We start from the raw sequence: 19,725 nt of genomic DNA, 5'->3' as shown, positions 1-19,725 counted from the left end.
CTTGAGAAACAACATTTGAGGCACCACGCTACCTGGTTTCAAAATATTCCACAAAGGAATAGTAATAAAAATAGCATGGCATTAAAAACAAACATATGGATGGATGGAACCAGAATAGAGAGCCCAGAAATAATATACTATTAATGGCCAATTAGTTTTCAACAAAGGAGCCTAGAACACACATTGGGGAAAGGATAGTCTTTTCAATAAATAGTACTGGGAAAATTGTATATCCACATGCAGAACAATGATATTAGACCTTTATCTCATACCATATACAAAAATCAACTAAGAATGGATTAAATACATAAATGTAAGACAAACTATAAAACTACTAGAAGAAAAGAAGGGGGAAAAGCTTGCAGATATTGGTCTGGGTAACAGTATTTTGGAGATGATACCAAAAGCATAGGCAGCCAAAGCAAAAATAGATAAATGAGATAAATACAGATAAATGAGATAAATGCATCAAACTTAAAAAGCTTCTGCACAGCAAAGCGAACAATCAACAGAGAAGAGTCAGCCTACAAAATGGGAGAAAATATTTGCAAATCACAGCTGACAAAGAGTTAATTTCTAAACTGTAAAAGGAACTCAACTTAGTAGCAATAAAACAACCCAGTTTTAAAATGGGCAAAGAACCTGAATAGACATTTCTCAGGCATTTTAAAATATACTTGTTGGACATACAAATGGCCAACAGGTACATATAAAAAGTGGTCAACATCACTCATCATCAGATAAATGCAAATTAAAACCACAATTAAATATTGCTTTACACCTGTTAGAGTGGCTAATATCGAAAAGATAAAAGGTAACAAATGTTGGTAAGCATGTGAAGAAATGCTTGTACGTTGTTGGTAGGAATGTAAATTAGTACATACATTATAGAAAATAGTATGGAGGGTCCTCAAAAATTAAAAACAGAACTACCACATGATCCAGCAATCCCACTTCTGGGTGTATATACAAAGGAAATAAAGTCAGTATCTTGAAGGAATATCTGTGCTCCCGTGTTTATTGTGGCATATTCATAATAGCCAAGATAGGTAATTAACATGTTTTCATTAACAAATGAATAAAGAAAATATGCAGTATATACAGAATGAATTATTATTCAGCCTTTAAAAAGCAGGAAATCCCATCTGTATTAATCCATTTTCACACTGCTGATAAAGACACACCCGAGACTGGGAAGAAAAAGGTTTAATTGAACTTACAGTTCCACATGACTAGGGAGGTCTCAGAATCATGGTGGGAGGCAAAAGTCACTTTTACATCACTGGAGCAAGAGAAAATGAGGAAGAAGTGAAAGTGGAAACCCCTGATAAATCCATCAGATCTTATGAGACTTATTCACTACCACGAGAACAGCACGAGAAAGACCAGGCTCCATGATTCAATTACTTCCCCCTGGGTCCCTCCCACTACATGTGGGAATTCTGGGAGATACAATTCAAGTTGAGATTTGAAGGGCACATAGCCAAACCATATCACTGTCATTTGCAATAATGTAAATAAACCTGGAGGACATTATGCTAAGTGAAATAAGCCAGCCACTGAAAAGCAAATACTACATTATCACACTTAAATGTGAAATCTAAAAAATCAAACTCATAGAATCTGGTGGGGTCTTTCATTTGGCTTGCTGCTGGAGTCCTTAGGTGGACTGGCCTGGTGCCTGACTCTGCAGAGAGCAGGGTGCTGGTTGTCAGGAACTGGGGAATGGGAAAAAGGGGAAAGTGTTAGTCAAAGGGTACAAAGTTTCAGTTAAGCAGAATGAATAAGTTCTCAAGATCTAATGTACATTATAGTGATTATAGGTGATAATACCATATTGTATACTTAAAAATTGCGAAGACAGTAGACCTGAAATGTTCTTACCACAAAAAATATGTAACTATGGTTTCTATCTCTTTGTTGAGCTTTTCACTTTGTTTGTATATTGTTTTCCTGATATCATTTAGTAGCCTGTGTTCTCTTTAGCTCACTGTTCCTTTTTGAATACTTTGTCAGATAGTTTGTAGGTCTCCATTTATTTAGTGTCAGTTCCTGGTGCTTTATTTTGTTCTTCTGGTGGTTTTGGTTCCCTGATTGTTAGTGATCCTCATGGGCTTGCATTGGTGTCTGTGCATTTGAAGAAGTGGACATCCAGTCTTTATAGACTGGCCTTGATAGGGAAAGCTTTTTACCAGCCAACCCAGCCAGACATTCTGGGCAGACCATCTGGTGGGGTCTTTCATTTGGCTTGCTAATGGAGTCCTTAGGTGGACTGGCCTGGTGCCTGACTCTGCAGGTGAGTGGGCCTATCAACTAAGTCTCTGAGGGTGGCTCTGAAGTCTGAGTTCATGGAGAACAGCCTGAACTTGGGTTGATGGGACCTAACATAGTGCTTTGGCAGACCTTGAGGCTGAGTCTTCAGAGTCCAGTGTGGCACTATGGTGGTCCTGGAACCAGGGTACATGGGTATGAGCTGGGTCCTGGTCCCTGAGTCTAGGGGGCTGCCTGATACCAGGGCCTGCTGGGCTGGACCTGGTGACTGGGTCCTCAGGGAACTACATTATAGTATGTACTTGGCTCCTTATTTAATTAAAGTGTACTTTTTTAGTAATGGATAACATCTTTTGTGTTAATAAACTTAATTATCATGAGGTATTTATTAGATTTATAAAAACACACTAGGAGGCCTTTGGGCATGTGTATAAAAATAAACATTACAGTAAAGCCAAATCCATTAGTCCAAGAAAGAAAACAAAGGTAAAATGACCAAGGAATCCCACCAAATAAGGAACTCCTGTCTGAAAGGTATTTCTTTTACTATTCTTGATGATCCGTGAAATTGAAGAGGGAAGAAACTTCAAATTTGGGAACTCTGCATGGAGTAACTCCAGACATAAGGACATTATGTAATGAAGTCATAGTCCTACTGGTAACAACACATTGCTGTGTTTGATCATCTCCATTAGGCAGCACTTCTGTTTTCTTTTTCTTTTCTTTTTTTTTTGAGACAGAGTCTCACTCTGTCACCCAGGCTGGAGTACAGTGGCGCGATGTTGGCTCACTGCAACCTCTGCCACCCAGGTTCAAGTGATTCTCCTGCCTCAGCCTCCCAAATAGCTGGGATTACAGGCACCTGCCATCGTGCCCAGCTACTTTTTGTATTTTTAGTAGAGACAGGGTTTCACCATATCGGTCAGGCTGGTCTTGAACTCCTGACCTCATGATCCACCGGCCTCGGCCTCCCAAAGTGCTGGGATTACAGGCATGAGCCACCGTGCCTGATCTATGCACTTCTGTTTTCAATGTACTTTACAGTAATTTTGATTAGGAGTCTTAGGGAAATCTTTTAAGAGTCCTCAGGATTTTATAGTCATTGAAGACCACTGCAAATGTGAGGAGTTTGCCAGAGGTTAGTGACGTTAGTGATGAAGTTACATATCTTATAGATATATCTATATATCCTTATGATCCATCCTTGTGGGAGATATATTGAAAAAGAAAATAATGAAGGGTATAACTTTGATTTGATTTTAAAATTTACAAATATTTGCAAGTAGAATATATTTTGTGAACATATTTTTTTTCCTGGAAATGAAAAGTAAATATATGCTTTTCAGTTTTATGACCTAGTTGCCTTTTATGATTCCTAAATGCTTAGTTTTGTATTCTTCCCCTATTAAAGAAAACCCCAGTTTTTCAGGATCCACATCACTTTCTGAATGCGTAGAACTTTATTGCTGATTTTAAAGCCAGTCTCATAGTTAGAAACAAGGCTGTTTGAAGTGGAAGCCATTTGGCAGAACCATAGAGATAGAGCCAAAAATAAGAGAGAAGGAAAAGGCAATCTTTTACAGAGCTCAACTCATGCCTCCAGGAATGTGGAGTTGAAGTATCTTGGGATTTGAGTTGGTAGAAGCTGCTAAAATCCTGATTTTACACTCTATTGACTGCTGTTAAAAGGTTAACAATTTAAAGAGGGGCCTTAGCCAGCCTAGCTCCTCTGATGCTTCATGTTTATTTCTAGTAGCTCCCTTAAGCTCTCCCAGATTTAGGTAGCTGCAGACAGGGAGCCCCTGCAGGAGAGGAATGATAGTCACTATGCTATCACATAGGTGGGAAGGCTGCCCTGTGTATTAGTCTGTTCTTACAGTGCTATGAAGAAATACCCAAGACTAGTTAATTTTAAAGGAAAGAGGTTTAATTGACTCACAGATCTACATTGCTGGGGAAGCCTCAGAAAAGTTAACAATCATGGCAGAAGGCAAAGGAGAAGCAGGCACCTTCACTAGGTGGCAGGAGGGAGTTGAGTGCAAGTAGGGGAAATGCCAGATGCTTATAAAACCATCATATCTCATGAGAACTCACTCACTATCACAAGAACAGCATAGGGGAAACCACCCCCATGATCCAGCCATCTCCACCTGGTTCCGCCCATGACACATGGGGATTATGGGGATTATAATTCGAGGTGAGATTTGGGTGGGGACACAGCCAAGCCATATCACCCTGAGAATTCAACCAGCACATTTCTTTAATCTTAGCAAGCCTTCTTCTATGTTGCTTCAAGTGAGAGGCTCCTCATTTCTTTTTAGTAACTCTCCCTGAATCCATTGGATTCTTTTCTGTTTCCCAGCTAGTGAACAAATGTTTGGCTTCCTGCTGCACAGTGTCTTCCATGGAGTAGCAATTCAGAAAAGGCAGCTTTAGTTTTGTGAGGAAGGTGCCAAAAGGGATGCATTGTCAATCAAAAGAGTTGTCAAGTACTGGAACATGGCACATTTCTTAGCCTTCTCCCCATCACCCTCACCCCTCATAGCCAGTTGTCAATATTCCATCATTTGTTTTTTGCAGGATCTACTGTAACCATGAACATTTCCAAAAATTCTAACCCACTATCCTTGGGCCCATTATTGAGCCTTTGGTGGAAAATGCATTTGGCATATGGAGTTTTACTTTATAGAGTTTTTAAGAACTCATCAGTTTTGTCATTTGAACATTTATAGATACGTAGTTAGAGTATGTTGCATTCCATATTCTATTCACTAAATTTGTAGAGTGATCTCTTAAGAATGTAAATCAGATCTTTTCATTTCCCTGATTAGAATCTGTCAATGGCCTCCCATCATACTTAGAATAAAATAAAGACACTTTACCCTGGCATATGAGTCTTCCATTAACGAGGTTACCCGTTAGAACCACTCAAGGATCTTTGAAAAATTTCCAGTGTCCAGGCTCTACCACCAGAGAGTCTAAAGTAATTGGTGGGAGGTGGGACCAGTATTTTTCAATTATAACCAGCAGCCAGGGTTGAGAACCACTGTGCTATGTGACCCAATCCATGCCTACCTCTTCAGCCTTCTCCCTTCCTGCTGGACCCTCTGCTGATATGTTTCAGTCTCACTGGGTACTTTTAATCCCTTAAATCTGTCTGGCTTCTTTCTGCTACGGGGCATTTTCACAGGCTGTGTCATCAGACTGGAATATTCTTGCCTGATCTTCACGTGGCCTCTTGACTTTGAAATCTCAACTTGAATATCTGTAGAGAAAGCATTTTTGATGCACTGAGTCATTTGCCATCATATTATCTGATATTTTCTGTGTAGTACCAACTACTATGTGGTATTTTCTTATTTGTGTCCTTCTATTCCTTCCTTCTCCTCCTGTCTCCTTTCCTTTATCTATTTTTGTTCATTCCCACTGGAGTGTAAGATCCATGTTTATTTTTTTCACTACTGAATTCTCAGCACCTGAAACGGTGATTTGCAGGCAGTAGGCTGGTTCTCTCTCTTTCTCTCTTCATATATATATTCAATATATATTTGAATGAATAAATTGTGGAAATTTTAGATTATTAATTTTTTGAGACATAATCTTGCTGTGTCATCCAGGCTGGAGTGCAGTGGCATAATCTCGGCTCACTGCAACCTCTGCCTGCAGAGTTCAAGCAATTCTCCTGCTTCAGCCTCCCGAGTAGCTGGGATTACAGGTGTGCACCACCACACTGGCTAATTTTTAGTAGAGATGGGGTTTCACCATGTTGGCCAGGCTGGTCTTGAACTCCTGGCCTCAGGTGATCCGCCTACCTTGGCCTCCCAAAGTGCTGGGATTACAGGCATGAGCCACCATGCCTAGCCTGAAAATTTTAGATTGTTTTTAAATGACCTCTGTTGTCAGCTTTTCTTTACTATTTTTACCTGCTTCAATATTAACTTTATTTTAAATTCTAAGATAGGAATTTTGTGTCATTTAATTGTGTGCAGCATTGTCATATCACTTCTATTACTGTCCTGAATTGTGAACTGAGACTTATTGTTATATTTAAATTTTAACATATTTATAGTTTGTTTCTTCACTTGATTCAGATTCAGCTGTCATTTATTAAATAACCATTAGGTGCCAGGCATTATCGCATTTAATTCTAAAGATATTTTACTCATTTCACTCATTTATCACATAATAAGGAAGTTGCAGAAGTGGAATTGAATCCCAGCCTTCCTCAACTTTGTAGCCATCCTTTCACATGTGTTACCCCTCACGTGGCTAACTAACAGGGATTTGAGTGGTGTTGAGGGTGGTCAAACGCAGTATCTGCTCCAGGTGTCTTTATTGAATACCAAACAGGTAATTCATAATTACACCAATCTTGATTTCATATTTTGTTACTTGCTTTTAGAAACTAATTTATTATAAGCTGAGCACAGTGGCACACACCTGTATTCCCACCTACTTGGGCGGATGGTCACTAGAGCTCAGGAATTCAACACTGTGGTACGCTATTAGCACTTATGAATAGTTAGCCAGGACAATGTAGGGAGACCTGTCTCTTAAAAAAAAAAAAAGAACTAAAAAGCTTATTATGAGGCAAATATTATTGCAGATATTTAATTTATTTTTAATTTCAACTTTTATTTTAGATTCAGGAAGTACGTGTGCAGGTTTGTTACATGAGTATATTGTGTTATGCTGTGGTTTGGGGTATGAATGGTCGTATCACCCATGTAGCATAGTACCCAACAGTTATTTTTCAGCCCTCACCCTTCACTTCTTCCCTCCCACTCAGTAGTCCCCATTGTCTATTGTTCCCATCTCTATGTCAGTGTGTACTCAATGTTTAGATCCCACTTGAGTGGGTGAGAACATGAGTGAGAACATGTGGTATTTGGTTTTCTGTTTCTACATTAGTTTGCTTATAATGTCTTCCAGCTCCATCCATGTTGCTGCAGAGGATGTGATTTCATTCTATTTTATGGCTGCATATTATTTAATGGTGTATATGTATTACATTTTCTTTATCCAATTCACCATTGATATGCATCTAGTTTGCTTCCATGTCTTTGCTGTTGTGAATAGTACTGCAGTAAACATACATGTGCATGTGTCTTTTTGGTGGAACTATTTATTTTCCTTTGGGCATATACCCAGTAATAGGATTGCTGGGTCGAATGAAGATAGTTCTAAGTTCTTTGAGAAATCTTCAAACTGCTTTCCACAGTGGCTGAACTAACATTCCCACAAACAATGTGTAAGTGTTTCCTTTTTTCCACAATCTCGCCAGCATTTGTTATTTTTTGACTTTTTCATAATAGCCATTCTAACTGATGTGAGAGGTAATAGCCATTCTAACTGATGTGAGAGGGTATCTCGTTGTTTTGATTGGCATTTCTCTAATGATTAGTGATGTTGAGCATTTTTTCATATATTTTTTTGATTTGTATTTCTCTAATGATTAGTGATGTTGAGCATTTTTTCATATATTTTTTGGCCACTTGTATGTCTTTTGAGAAGTATCTTTTCATGAAGTCATGTAATGTGATGCCTCTGGCTTTGTTCTTTTTGCTTAGGATTGCTGTGGCTATTTGGGCCTTTTTTGGTTCCATATGAATTTTAAAATAATTTTTTCTATTTATGTGGCAAATGACATTGAGAGTTTGATAGGAATAGCATTGAATCTGTAACGATATTTATTCTTCTAATCCATGAGCATGCAATGTTTTTCCATTAGTTTTTGTCATCGGTGATTTTTTTCAGCAGTGTTTTATAGTTCTCCTTGTAGAGATCTTTCACCTCCTTTTTTACATGTATTCCTAGGTATTTTATTTAACTTTTTTTTTTTTGCAGCTATTGTAAATAGGAATGTGTTCCTGACACATTCAGCTTGAATGTATTGGTGTATACATTAAATGTTGAATGTTATTGGTGTATCCATTCAATGTTGAATGTTATTGGTATGTAGGAATGCTACTGATTTTTGTTCATTGGTTTTGTATCCTGAAATTTTACTGATCTGTTCTAGCAGCATTTTGAGGGAGTCTGTGGGTTTTCTAGGTATAGAATCATATCATGTGGGAAGAGAAATAGTTTGATTTCCTATCTTCCTATTTGGATGCCTTTTATTTCTTTGTCTTGCCTGATTGCTCTGGCTAGGACTTCTAGTACTATGTTGCATAGGAGTTATGAGAGTGGGCATCCTTGTCTTGTTCAGTTGTTAAGGGGAATGCTTCCAGCTTTTGCCCATTGAGTGTGATGTTGCCTATGGGTTTGTCATAGCTGGCTCTTACTATATTATTTTGATGTATGTTCCTTCAGTGCCTAGGTTGTTGAGGGTTTTTATCATAAATGGATGTTGGATTTTATCGGAAGCTTTTTCTGTGTCTACTGAGATGATCAAAATGGCTTTTGCTTTTAATTCTGTTTATGTGGTGATCATATTTATTGATTTGCATATGTCGAACCCACTCTGTGTCCCAGGAATAAAGCCTACCTGACCGTGGTGAATTAACTTTTATTTGCTACTGGATATGTTTTGCTAGTATTTTGTTGAGGATTTTTGTGTCCATGTTCCTCAAGGGTATTGGCCTATATTTAACTTTCTTTGTTATGTCTTTGCCAGATTTTGGTATCAGAATGATGCTAGCTTTGTAGAACGAGTTAGAGAGGAGTCCTTATTCCTCAGTTGTGTTGAATAGTTTCAGTAGAATTGGTACCAGCTCTTTTTTGATGTCTGGTAGAATTCAGCTGTGAATCCATCTGGTCCAGGGTTGTGTTTTTTTGTAAGTTTTTTATTACTGATTCAATTTCAGAACTTGATATTGGTCTGTTTTGGGTTTCAGTTTCTTCCCAATTCAGTCTTGGGAGGTTGTGTGTTTCCAGGAATTTATCCATTCCCTCTAGATTTTCTAGTTGTGTGCAGAGAGGTGTTTATAACAGTCATTGATGATGAGCTGTATTTCTGTAGGATCGGTTGTAATGATACCTTTGTCATTTCTGATTGTGCTTATTTGGATCTTCTCCCTTTTTTTGTTAATTTCGCTAGTGGTCTATCTTGTTTATCCTTTCAGATAACCAAATTTTGGGTTAGTTGATCCTTTGTATGGATTTTTCAGTCTCAGTTTTATTCAGTTCTGCTCTGACTTTAGTTATTTCTTTTCTTCTGCTAGCTTTGGAGTTAGGTTATTCTTGTTTTTCTAGTTCCTCTAGCTGTGATGTTAGATTTGATTGTTGATTTGAAGTTTTTCTAACTTCTTGATTTAGGTGTTTAGCTTATTGCAGATACTTAAACTAGAATTTATTGCTACTTTCACACCTGTTTTTCTAAGGGAGTCTAACATTTGTGATAAAATGCAACAAAGTTTGTAGTACTATTTGAATAAAATATGATTCTTTAGTTTGTATATGCTGGGGTTTTAGTCTATTACATCTCTGCTTCTTGCCTTGTGAAACTCTTCTTATCCTTCTTAATGTACTTAGTTGTCACCATTTTCTTTACAATCTTTAACAAGTTGATTTACTTTTTAAATATCATCATCCTTAAGTTCTGGCTTTCTGGTGAACAATAGTACTCAGTCTCTAAAATGAAAAGATATTATTTACAGAGTGTTAGCTAATTTACAAAATTTCTGGGAGGAACAGGGAATGCAATTTACATTTTACCCAGTAAGGAATGGTAGTACCAGGAGGAATTTAGCCATTGATGCCCTAGAAGAGCAGTTTTCTTTGTGCTGGCTGCTCCCTTACTCCCATTGTTGACTGCCATTTTCCCAGTCTCTTGTACATGAGAATGCTTGGTGGAACCTGGTTCATGAATAGAACTGCACAGACTTTAAGAAATGATGTTTCTAGTTTTCTAGCCTTTGTAGTATAGGAAGGATAAAATGAGGGTATTTGGTTGTGTGTCTTGATTGAGTACATAACTGTATTATCTGCACCTATACTGACCTTACATTTATATTTAATTTTGCATCTTTATTAAGATGTCCTTTAGTTGAATCAGTTGTTAGCAACATAGTGGGTTTGACTTCTGGTTATCTTCAATGAGAGAAATTTATTCTGTGTTCATAGTATAAATCTTTAACTAAAGCAGATCATCTTGAAATAGATTCCAGTGCTTACCACACATACAACTGCAAAATCAACTTTTCCCCATTGACAGCAGAGTAACTGAAATCAACATAGTAGGCTTGTAACGTCAACATCGCATCCTGTACATAAAAGGGAGTTAATTTTATGTGCTACAGGTTAAAAATAGTTCTTTAAAAGAGGAACTTGAGGGAGAAGGATGGAAGAGTTTACAAATAATTTTACAATATATGTAAAATGAGAGGCCTTTTTGAGATCAAACATAAATGACACTGAGGAATGTTGGCAGCATGCCTGTGTTCTGTTCACTGAGCATGCTTAGATTCCGGAAATGATGGCTTCATTTCTATTTCAGGACCTAAAAATTATTAACATTGTATGTTTATACAATATTTATGTGGCATTCTGCTGCCACTAATAGGTGTGGGCATAGTTAATACTGTATTGCAAAGTCAATGGCTTATTCTTGGTATATTCTTTTATTCACATAATCCCAGATTTTCTTCTTGTTTATACTACTGGTATGGTATTTTCCTGGTATAATAAGTATTGCTTAATAAGCAAAACTCATTTGAGGTAGACCTGGAAAGCCTACAGAAATTCAGCTAGTTTCCTTTGGAAAACAAAATCATTGTTAGTGCTTATTTACCCCAAATGAAAAAATATTAAATGTCTACTGTTTATATTTTTAGTTCAAAAATGAGAATGAAGAATCATATCTACTTAGAGATGTACTTACTTTTAACTAGAGCATTTTTATTTCAATCTTTTTTATATGTTTTGAAATAAATTTTAAAACAACAATAAAGACTATCTGTATTTGGGGTCTGTTTGGGGAGTGGTTAGCATCATAGTCACACTTTTTAACTCTTCTCAAATAAGATGATTGAGACTTATTAGAAGTTAATTTGTGAAGCTAGCCTGAGAGGTGTGTTATTGGTATATTCCTATATTAACTCTGCAATCTATTCATGGATTGATTAATCCAATCCAGCTCTTTCCTTATGGAATTTCTTTTAGTGAAATTTATTGCTGTGTTCATTGTCATAATATACTTGAGGACAATCTGGCTCCTCTGCCTGCTGGCTACACTGATTGGGTAAACTGTTTGACCTCTTCATACCTGTTTTCTTCTCTGTAAAATGAAGAATATAATTGTACATGGCTCTTCAGGTTATAAGGTTTACATGAGTTAACATATGCAAAGTACCTGGCACTTGTTAGGCTTTCCATAAGGATTAGCTGTAATAATTCTTATTACTTCTATTTTTAACTCTTTAACATGTTGTTCTCTATAGGATGACCTGACCCATGAAACAAATTTTTCTCAATTTTATTATCAAGAATTGTGGTGCTGCTTCTGATTTGGTGTTGATGTTGTGATCATCATGACTTATGTACCTTTTTTTTTTTTTTGAGACGGTCTCACTTTGTCACCCAGGCTAGAGGGCAGTTGTGCAATCTTGGCTCACTGCAGCCTCCACCTCCCGGCCTCAAGTGATCCTTGTGCCTCAGCTCCCCAAGTAGGTGGGACTACAGGTGTGCACCACCACATCTGGCAAATTTTTTGTAGTTTTTGTAGCGATGGGGTTTTGCCATGTTGCCCAGGCTGGTCTTGAACTCCTGAGCTCAAGCAATCAGCCCACCTTAGATTCCCAAAGTGCTAGAATTACAAGCATGAGCTACCACCTGTAACTTTTTTTTTTTTTTAATACTTTAAGTTCTGGGATACATGTGCAGAACGTGCAGGTTTGTTACATAGGTATACATGTACCATGGTGGTTTGCTGCACCCATCAACCAACCCGTCACCTACGTTAGGTATTTTTCCTAATGCTATCCCTCCTCTAGCCCCGCCATCCCCAGACAGGCCCCAGTGTGTGATGTTCTCCTCCCTGTGTCCATGTGGTCTCATTCAACTCCCACTTGTGACTGAGAACATGCGGTGTTTGGGATACAAAGTCAATGTGCAAAAATCACAAGCATTCCTACACACCAATAATAGACAAACAGAATGGGAGTGAACTCCCATTCGCAATTACTACAAAGATAATAAAATACTTAGGAATACAACTTACAAAGGATGTGAAGGACCTCTTCAAGGAGAGCTACAAACCACTGCTCAAGGAAATCAGAGAGGACATAAGCAAATGGGAAAACATTCCATGCTCATGGATAGGAAAAATCAATATCATGAAAATGGCCATACTGCCCAAAGTAATTTGTACATTCAATGCTATCCCCATCAAGCTACCATTGTCTTTCTTCACAGAATTAGAAAAAACTACTTTAAATTTCATGTGGAACCAAAAAAGAGCCCGTATAGCCAAGACAATCCTAAGGAAAAAGAACAAAGCTGGAGGCATCATGCTACCTGACTTCAAACTGTACTACAAGTCTACAGTAACCAAAACAGAGATATAGACCAATGGAACAAAACAGATGCCTCAGATATAACACCACACATGTACAAACATCTGATCTTTGACAAACCTGACAAAAACAAACAATAGGGAAAGGATTCCCTATTTAATAAATGGTGCTAGGAAAACTAGAAACTAAAACCCTAGAAGAAAACCTCAGTAATACCATTCAGGACATAGGCATGGGCAAAGACTTCATGACTAAAACATGAAAAGGAATGGCAACAAAAGCCAAAATTGACAAATGGGATCTAATTAAACTAAAGAGCTTCTGCACAGCAAAAGAAACTATCATCAGAGTGAGCAGCCAACCTACAGAATGGGAGAAAATTTTTGCAATCTATCCATCTGACAAAGATCTAATATCCAGAATCTACAAGGAACTTAAACAAATTTACAAGAAAAAACCCCATCAAACAGTGGGCGAAGGATATGAACAGTCACTTTTCAAAAGAAGACATTTATGCAGCCAACAGACATATGAAAAAAAGCTCATCATCACTGGTCATTACAGAAATGCAAATCAAAACCACAATGAGATACTATTTCATGCCAGTTAGAATGGCGATCATTAAAAAGTCAGGAAACAACAGATGCTGGAGAGGATGTGGAGAAATGGGAATGCTTTAACACTGTTGGTGGGAGTGTAAATTAGTTCAACCATTGTGGAAGACAGTGTGGCAATTCCTCAAGGATCTAGTACCAGAAATACCATTTGACCCAGCAATCCCATTACTGAGTATATAACCAAAGGATTATAAATCATTCTACTATAAAGACACATGCGCACATATATTTATTGCAGCACTATTCACAATAGCAAAGACTTGGAAGCAACTCAAATGCCCATCAATGATAGACTGGATAAAGAAAATTTGTCACAAAAACACCATGGAATACTCTGCAGCCATAAGAAAGGATGAGTTCATGTCCTTTGCAGGGACATGGATGAAGCTGGAAACCATCATTCTCAGCAAACTAATACAGGAACACCTGTAACTTTTTTTTAGTGTCACTCTTTATGTTGGATATTAGATTAGATTCAAATTTTAGACTGTTCAGATATATTTTGCATATTAATTTTTCCTTAGTTTCATCTTTCCTTGTTTAGTTTTCCTTGTCCACTTATGTTTAATTTTATAATACATTATATTAAGCATATTTTTGCAACTCAACTTAAATACTTTCTGAAACTGTTGGGTCCCTTATATATGTGGTAGAAATGCGTATTTTTAAAACCTGGTTGAAGTCATACTCTATATGTACTTTGATATTCTACTTTTGCTACAATCAATTTAATTTCCTATAAGACAGTTATATGTGCATTATAATGTAAAATTTTACTTTAGTATCAGTAAGAGAGGTAGCTCAAATTTCTTTACACACTAAAAATGTACTATAATATTTTCAGATTTTTTTCTGAATGACATTGTGCCTTGGAAAAATAATTCTATGATATTCTAGATACTGTACACACAACCACTTTGTACAGTTATTTTATTGAGTATTGACTGTATCTGGATTTCTCAAGGGAATTCTCAAAAAAAATTAGCTTAGATCATTTAAAGGTACTAAAAACATTTAAAGCATATCATTCTTTAAGGCTCAAATTTATGTTCTCTGATCCGTTTCTTGAGTTATGCTTCTCATTTTAACAGGATGTTTTTATTTTCAGTAGAGTTTCTCAGTTACAAATCAAAAGAACATAATTCCAATTGACATGGAATCGTAAGAGATACATGGATGTTTTCCAGGGATCTGAATGAAAGTGAGGTGTTCAAGGTTAGACAGTGGTAGACCTAAAGGAATTAAATTTCATGTCCTGTTATTTTAAAAATGTTAAGGAAATGCAGAAAGAGGAAGTGGATCAGGCTCTATGATATCATTAGTGCTATTTTTATTCTCTTAAGTTCAAGAGTTTCAGGATAAGAAAAATATATGCAAAAATAAGGATGTTGATTTTTCTTGATTTTTATTAGGGTGTTTCCCAAATGCCCGTATGGAATAAGCACACTTTTAAAAAGAAATTTGCATTTCTGCTTACTAATAGCAATGTGCATGTAGATGGGAAGAATGAGGAAATGATATATATTTTTCACAACTCCATGATGCAGTATCTGTTAAAGATATTAAAACAATAATTTCATGGTACTACAAACCAAATATTCTATAGACAGAAACCATTGAAAGTGATGTTACTTTGGTTTAAACATTAGCTTATTACCTGAAATTAGTTCATATCACTTCCCCATTCAGCCTATGCTGAAAAAGTTTTATTAATTAGATTTGATTAGATTCAGTTGTTCTGTGAAAGTTTAGTTTTGCTTTGGTGTCCTTGCACTTTCACACAATTGAAAATACCTTCTGATAATAACTGATATTGGGGAAAGTAGGGCCAACTATCTCTTTAAGGAAAAGCTGAAACGTTTGTCTTTCAATAGAAGTTCTTAATTATGAAAACCAATAGCTTATATTAAAGGGAGTGCTTTTCTTTCTCTTAGGAAGGTTTTTATTTTGATGCAAAGGTTTATTAGAAATTGGCAGTGGCTCATACCTGTAATCTTGCCACTTTGGGAGGCTGAAGTGTGAGGATTGCTGGAGGCCAGGAGTTCAAGACCAGACTGGACAACAGAGTGAGAACTTGTCTCTACAAAGTATTTTTTAAAAATATCTATCTATCTATCTATCTATCTATCTATCTATCTATCTATCTATCATCTATCTGCACGTGTGTGTTTATTAAAAATGAAGAATGGCTCTTTCTAATATGATGGTATACAGAGTTTAGGTGATAAAATTTAACTGAGCTAGTCTTCTAAGAAATATCAAGTATTTCCCATGTTCTATCCCTCCAAAGATTGAAAAGAGGAAGAACATTTCTGGTCTATAGCTTTGGTTGGCATTTATAGCAGTGAGCTATATTGATCTGCTGCTGCATATTGTATAGCAAAAAATAATCATTCATTTTACTTTAGCAAATATAAGGGAGTCTCCAACTACTAGATTGTAAAAGAAGAGCCCTATGTACTAGTTGTCTTTTTCATCATCTCTATTAGTATAAATGTTTACTTACTTGAATAAGGTAAGTACTGTACACATCCTGTGAATTAATAAGATATAAAAATACTTTGGAATCATAACCAAATGAAATAGTGCTTTTTTATATCATGCACAGAATGGTGATTCAGATATGTTGGTATAAGAATGAGGAATTCTTTCTATTGAAATTAAACAAAAAATGTTACCAGTTTTTAGCTTCAGCTTTTTAGGAGTCTGAGCCTCTTATGTCTGCTAAAGTCATGACATTCCTCTTCTTTTCCTGGGCCCAAGCAAAAGACTCCTAACCTTAATTGGGCCAGGATATCAGCTGTTTTCAGTCTGAAGCTGTGATTTTCAAAATTAACATCCATCAGTTTCTTTGAAAGTATATTAGTTGAATGCCTTCATCCTGCCATCTCCTCTCTGAATTCCAATAGGAATGCTTAAAATAGACAAAGCCTACTCTTTTTTTCTCTTATTTTTAACTTTACTTTTAATTTATGTTATTTTGTTGTGCATTTTGTATATCTTTTTGCAATCTCACATCATATTAGAACAAGGAAGGGTATAGATAAGTGAATTTTAATTTAATATCTTTTAAAGCAGTGTTTCCCACCTGGGAGGCATATCAGAATCATCTATGTAATGTTTAATAAAAAACAGATGGTAAGCCCCATGTTGGCCCTGATGAATCGGAATCTTCAGGATAGTGGAGCTTAAGTTTATATATGTTTCAAAAGTTCCCCACCTGTTTCTGATAATGTATCTTTAATTTTGAACCACTGCGCTAAACTGTGTTTTCTGTTTCTTTTTTTACTTTTCCAAGGTAATGTGTGATGTAACTCTATGGCAAATATTTTTCTGGAATGATTCATACCAGGAGTTTTCTTTAAATTTATCTGTTTTTATATTTACTTAAAAAAATTCTGTGTGTTTGTATGTATTTGTATACATACATATATATACAGACACATATATATTTATATGCACATGTATATGCATATATAATATTTGATTTTTTTTCATAGTTTGACTATAAAAATGACCCACAGACACTTATTTTGATTTTGTCCTGTTCTTGAGAGCGATCCCTTTGGTGTTCTGTAGCATAAGCATGAGTGGGAATGAATCTTTTGCTTGGGCCCAGGAAAAATGAGGAATGTCGTGACTGTCTCAGTAAACACGGATGATGGTGATCAATTTAGTCTTGGTTGTTATAACTGTCATTGGCATCAAGAGAGTGATATTGCTCATATAATTTGCATATAATTTAGAATTCATAGTTGAAGAATTAAATAAAGTTATTTAAAAAGAAGAAATTTTGACAATGTGTCAAAACCAGCCTTTTAAGTTTATGGGAAGTTGCTGAGTTTGAATGTTACTGTTTTTCAAAGGTCTTTATGATTCAAAATGAGCCTATTCATACTTCCTAAGTCAGTACTTTCTCTTTTTAAAATTTCCAACTTTTATTTTGAGTTCAGAGGTACATGTGCAGGATGTGCAGGTTTGTTACATAGGTAAACGTGTGCCATGGTGGTTTGCTGCACAGATCAACCCATCACCCAGGTATTAAGCCCATCATCCATTAGCTGTTCTTCCCTCCTCCCTCCTCTCACCCTCTGACAGGCCCCAGTGTGTGTTGTTCCCCACCATGTGTGCATGTGTTCTCATCATTCAACTTCCACTTATAAGTGAGAACACATGGTATTTGGTTTTCTGTTCCTGGGTTAGTTTGCTAAGAATAATGGCCTCTAGCTGCATCCATGTCCCTGCAAAGGACATGATCTAGTTCCTTTTTATGGCTGCATAGTATTCCACGGTGTGTATGTACCACATTTTCTTTATCCAGTCTATCATTGATGGGCATTTAGGTTGATTCCATGTCTTTGCTCTTGTGAACAGTGCTGCAGTGAACATACGCATGCATGTATCTTTATAATAGAATGATTTATATCCCTTTGGGTATGTACTCAGTAATGGGATTGCTGGCTTGAATGGTATTTCTGCCTCTAGGTCTTTGAGGAATTGCCACACTGTCTTCCACAATGGTTGAACTAATTTACACTCCCACCAACAGTGTAAAAATGTTCCTGTTTCTACAGAACCTTGCCAGCATCTGTTATTTTTTTGAATTTTTAGTAATAGCCATTTAGTCAGTACTTTCTTGATAGTGAGAAGATTGAAACAATTAAGACTTAAATTTTAATCTTGGTTTCAATACAGATTCATTGCCATTATGAATATAAAGCAAATTCATTAGTTTTCTATCTGCTGAAAGTTGGGAGTGTGTAGCCAAGAATTTACAGAAGACTTTAAATATTTGGATAAAAATGACTGTAAATGTGTTTAACTTTTCTTTGCTATAAGTCGCACAAAATGTATCTGAAGGTGATAGAAAAGAAACTATCCACATTAGCACATGTAAGAAAAAATTGTTCATATTATATAGCTCCAGTTTTTTACAGTAGATAAACTTTTATATGCCACAACTATTAATAGTTTGCTTAAGTCTGTTACGCTATTTTATTGTTGGCACATTGTTTGTGCACTTTTAAAAATTGCTTTTAAGTGCTATGCTATTGTTTCCCAATTCCTGTACCTCATCTGATGACTGTCCTCTTCAATTTCCTCCATTATCAAGCCTCTTTAAATAAAATGAGTCATTGTGATGGTCCTAGCATAGCTTTTCAGGAGAACTCATCAACTGCTAGAAAATGCACATTATTGATAAACATCTCTGCATGTTGAGTTTGCATGATCTCTCATTTTAAAATTGAGTCAACACATGGATGGTTAGGTCACCATAAAAGTTGGCATACGAAAACACAGGAATAGAGCTGATTGAGTTAAATTCTGTTATTCAGGTGGAAATTACTGCCATTATGTAAACGAACATTTTAAAAGCGGAAGAAAATGCTAAATATAAAGTAGGGAAAAAAACCTCTCACTCTTACTATATTATGTAATGAGTAATGGAAAAAAATCCTAAAATGACCAAAAAAAAAGCTTTCTGAAGAGCTTTCTTTTTGGGAATTGGAGAAGATGACTTCTCTGTTATTATATGGAATGTTAAGTTCAGACGGAGGTGACTCTATAAAGCCATGTAAGCTACCTTGCATGTCTTAAAAATTAATTCGTCATGTTCTTTGTTGGGTGGTGGGGATTTGTTTTAGGATATGACAGCGCGTGATCTGCTACAGCAGAGATACACCCTTCCAAATGGAGACACTGCCTGGCGGTCCTCACCCCTTGTGAATGCTGCTCTGGAAGGCAAGCTGGTCCTGCTGGATGGCATTCACCGGGTGAATGCGGGCACGCTTGCTGTATTGCAAAGGTGGGTATGAGTCACAAAAGTCACACACAGACACACACCCCACTCTGACTTAAGCAGTAAAGATGGAACTATCTCATTCTTTTTCTTTTTTTTAAACTGGGTTGTGTAGATCCTGAAAAATCATGATTCTATACCAAGTAGAATGGCACTTTTTTATTGTTATAAACACAATGCAGTAAAACTCCAAATAATGAACATTTTGGGAAAAGCCACTCCCGTAGCAAAATTCCGTGTGTAGGCACTGCAAAAAGAAAGTGCTTCAGTAGTAAGTTTGAAAAACTTTATATATACAGGTCTATATATGCAGCATGTCACATTGCTGAAGTTTCTATAATTTGTCAGAGTCACAGCTTCAGTATTTACACACTCCTTATCAATCATAGATCTTAATTATTGGTTGGTCTTGTTGGAATCTTTTTTTTTGAGAGAGAAAAGTAGTTTTGTTTGTAAAATATATAATAGCTTTAAATTATATTTTATATAGACTAAAAAAGCTCACTTCGTTAGTTGTAAACTTGAACATTTCTATAACTATTGTTTTTTTATTTTGGTTTAGTTGGGAAAAATTTCCACA

At 36.3% G+C, this 19,725-nt stretch overlaps 1 protein-coding gene across 4 annotated transcripts in view; it reads left to right on the top strand.

Moving 5' to 3' along the window:
* Nucleotides 1–19,725, top strand: part of VWA8 (von Willebrand factor A domain containing 8) — a 395,962-nt gene that overhangs the window by 106,648 nt on the left and 269,589 nt on the right. For all 4 annotated transcript variants that reach the window (XR_010150666.1, XM_003318022.7, XM_016925242.4 and 1 more), the window contains one exon: nt 18,991–19,151. Coding sequence is in view for 3 of the 4 variants with exons in the window: in XM_003318022.7 (XP_003318070.5) it covers nt 18,991–19,151 (161 nt within the window). In the remaining variant the exon portion in view is untranslated. The remainder of the gene's footprint in view (nt 1–18,990; nt 19,152–19,725) is intronic.

This window comes from Pan troglodytes, chromosome 14 (genome assembly GCF_028858775.2).
Source record: "Pan troglodytes isolate AG18354 chromosome 14, NHGRI_mPanTro3-v2.0_pri, whole genome shotgun sequence".
In the NCBI taxonomy this organism is placed as follows: Eukaryota; Metazoa; Chordata; class Mammalia; order Primates; family Hominidae; genus Pan; species Pan troglodytes.
The sequence above is the reverse complement of the archived record's forward strand: the minus strand, read 5'-3'. Positions and strand labels throughout refer to the sequence as shown.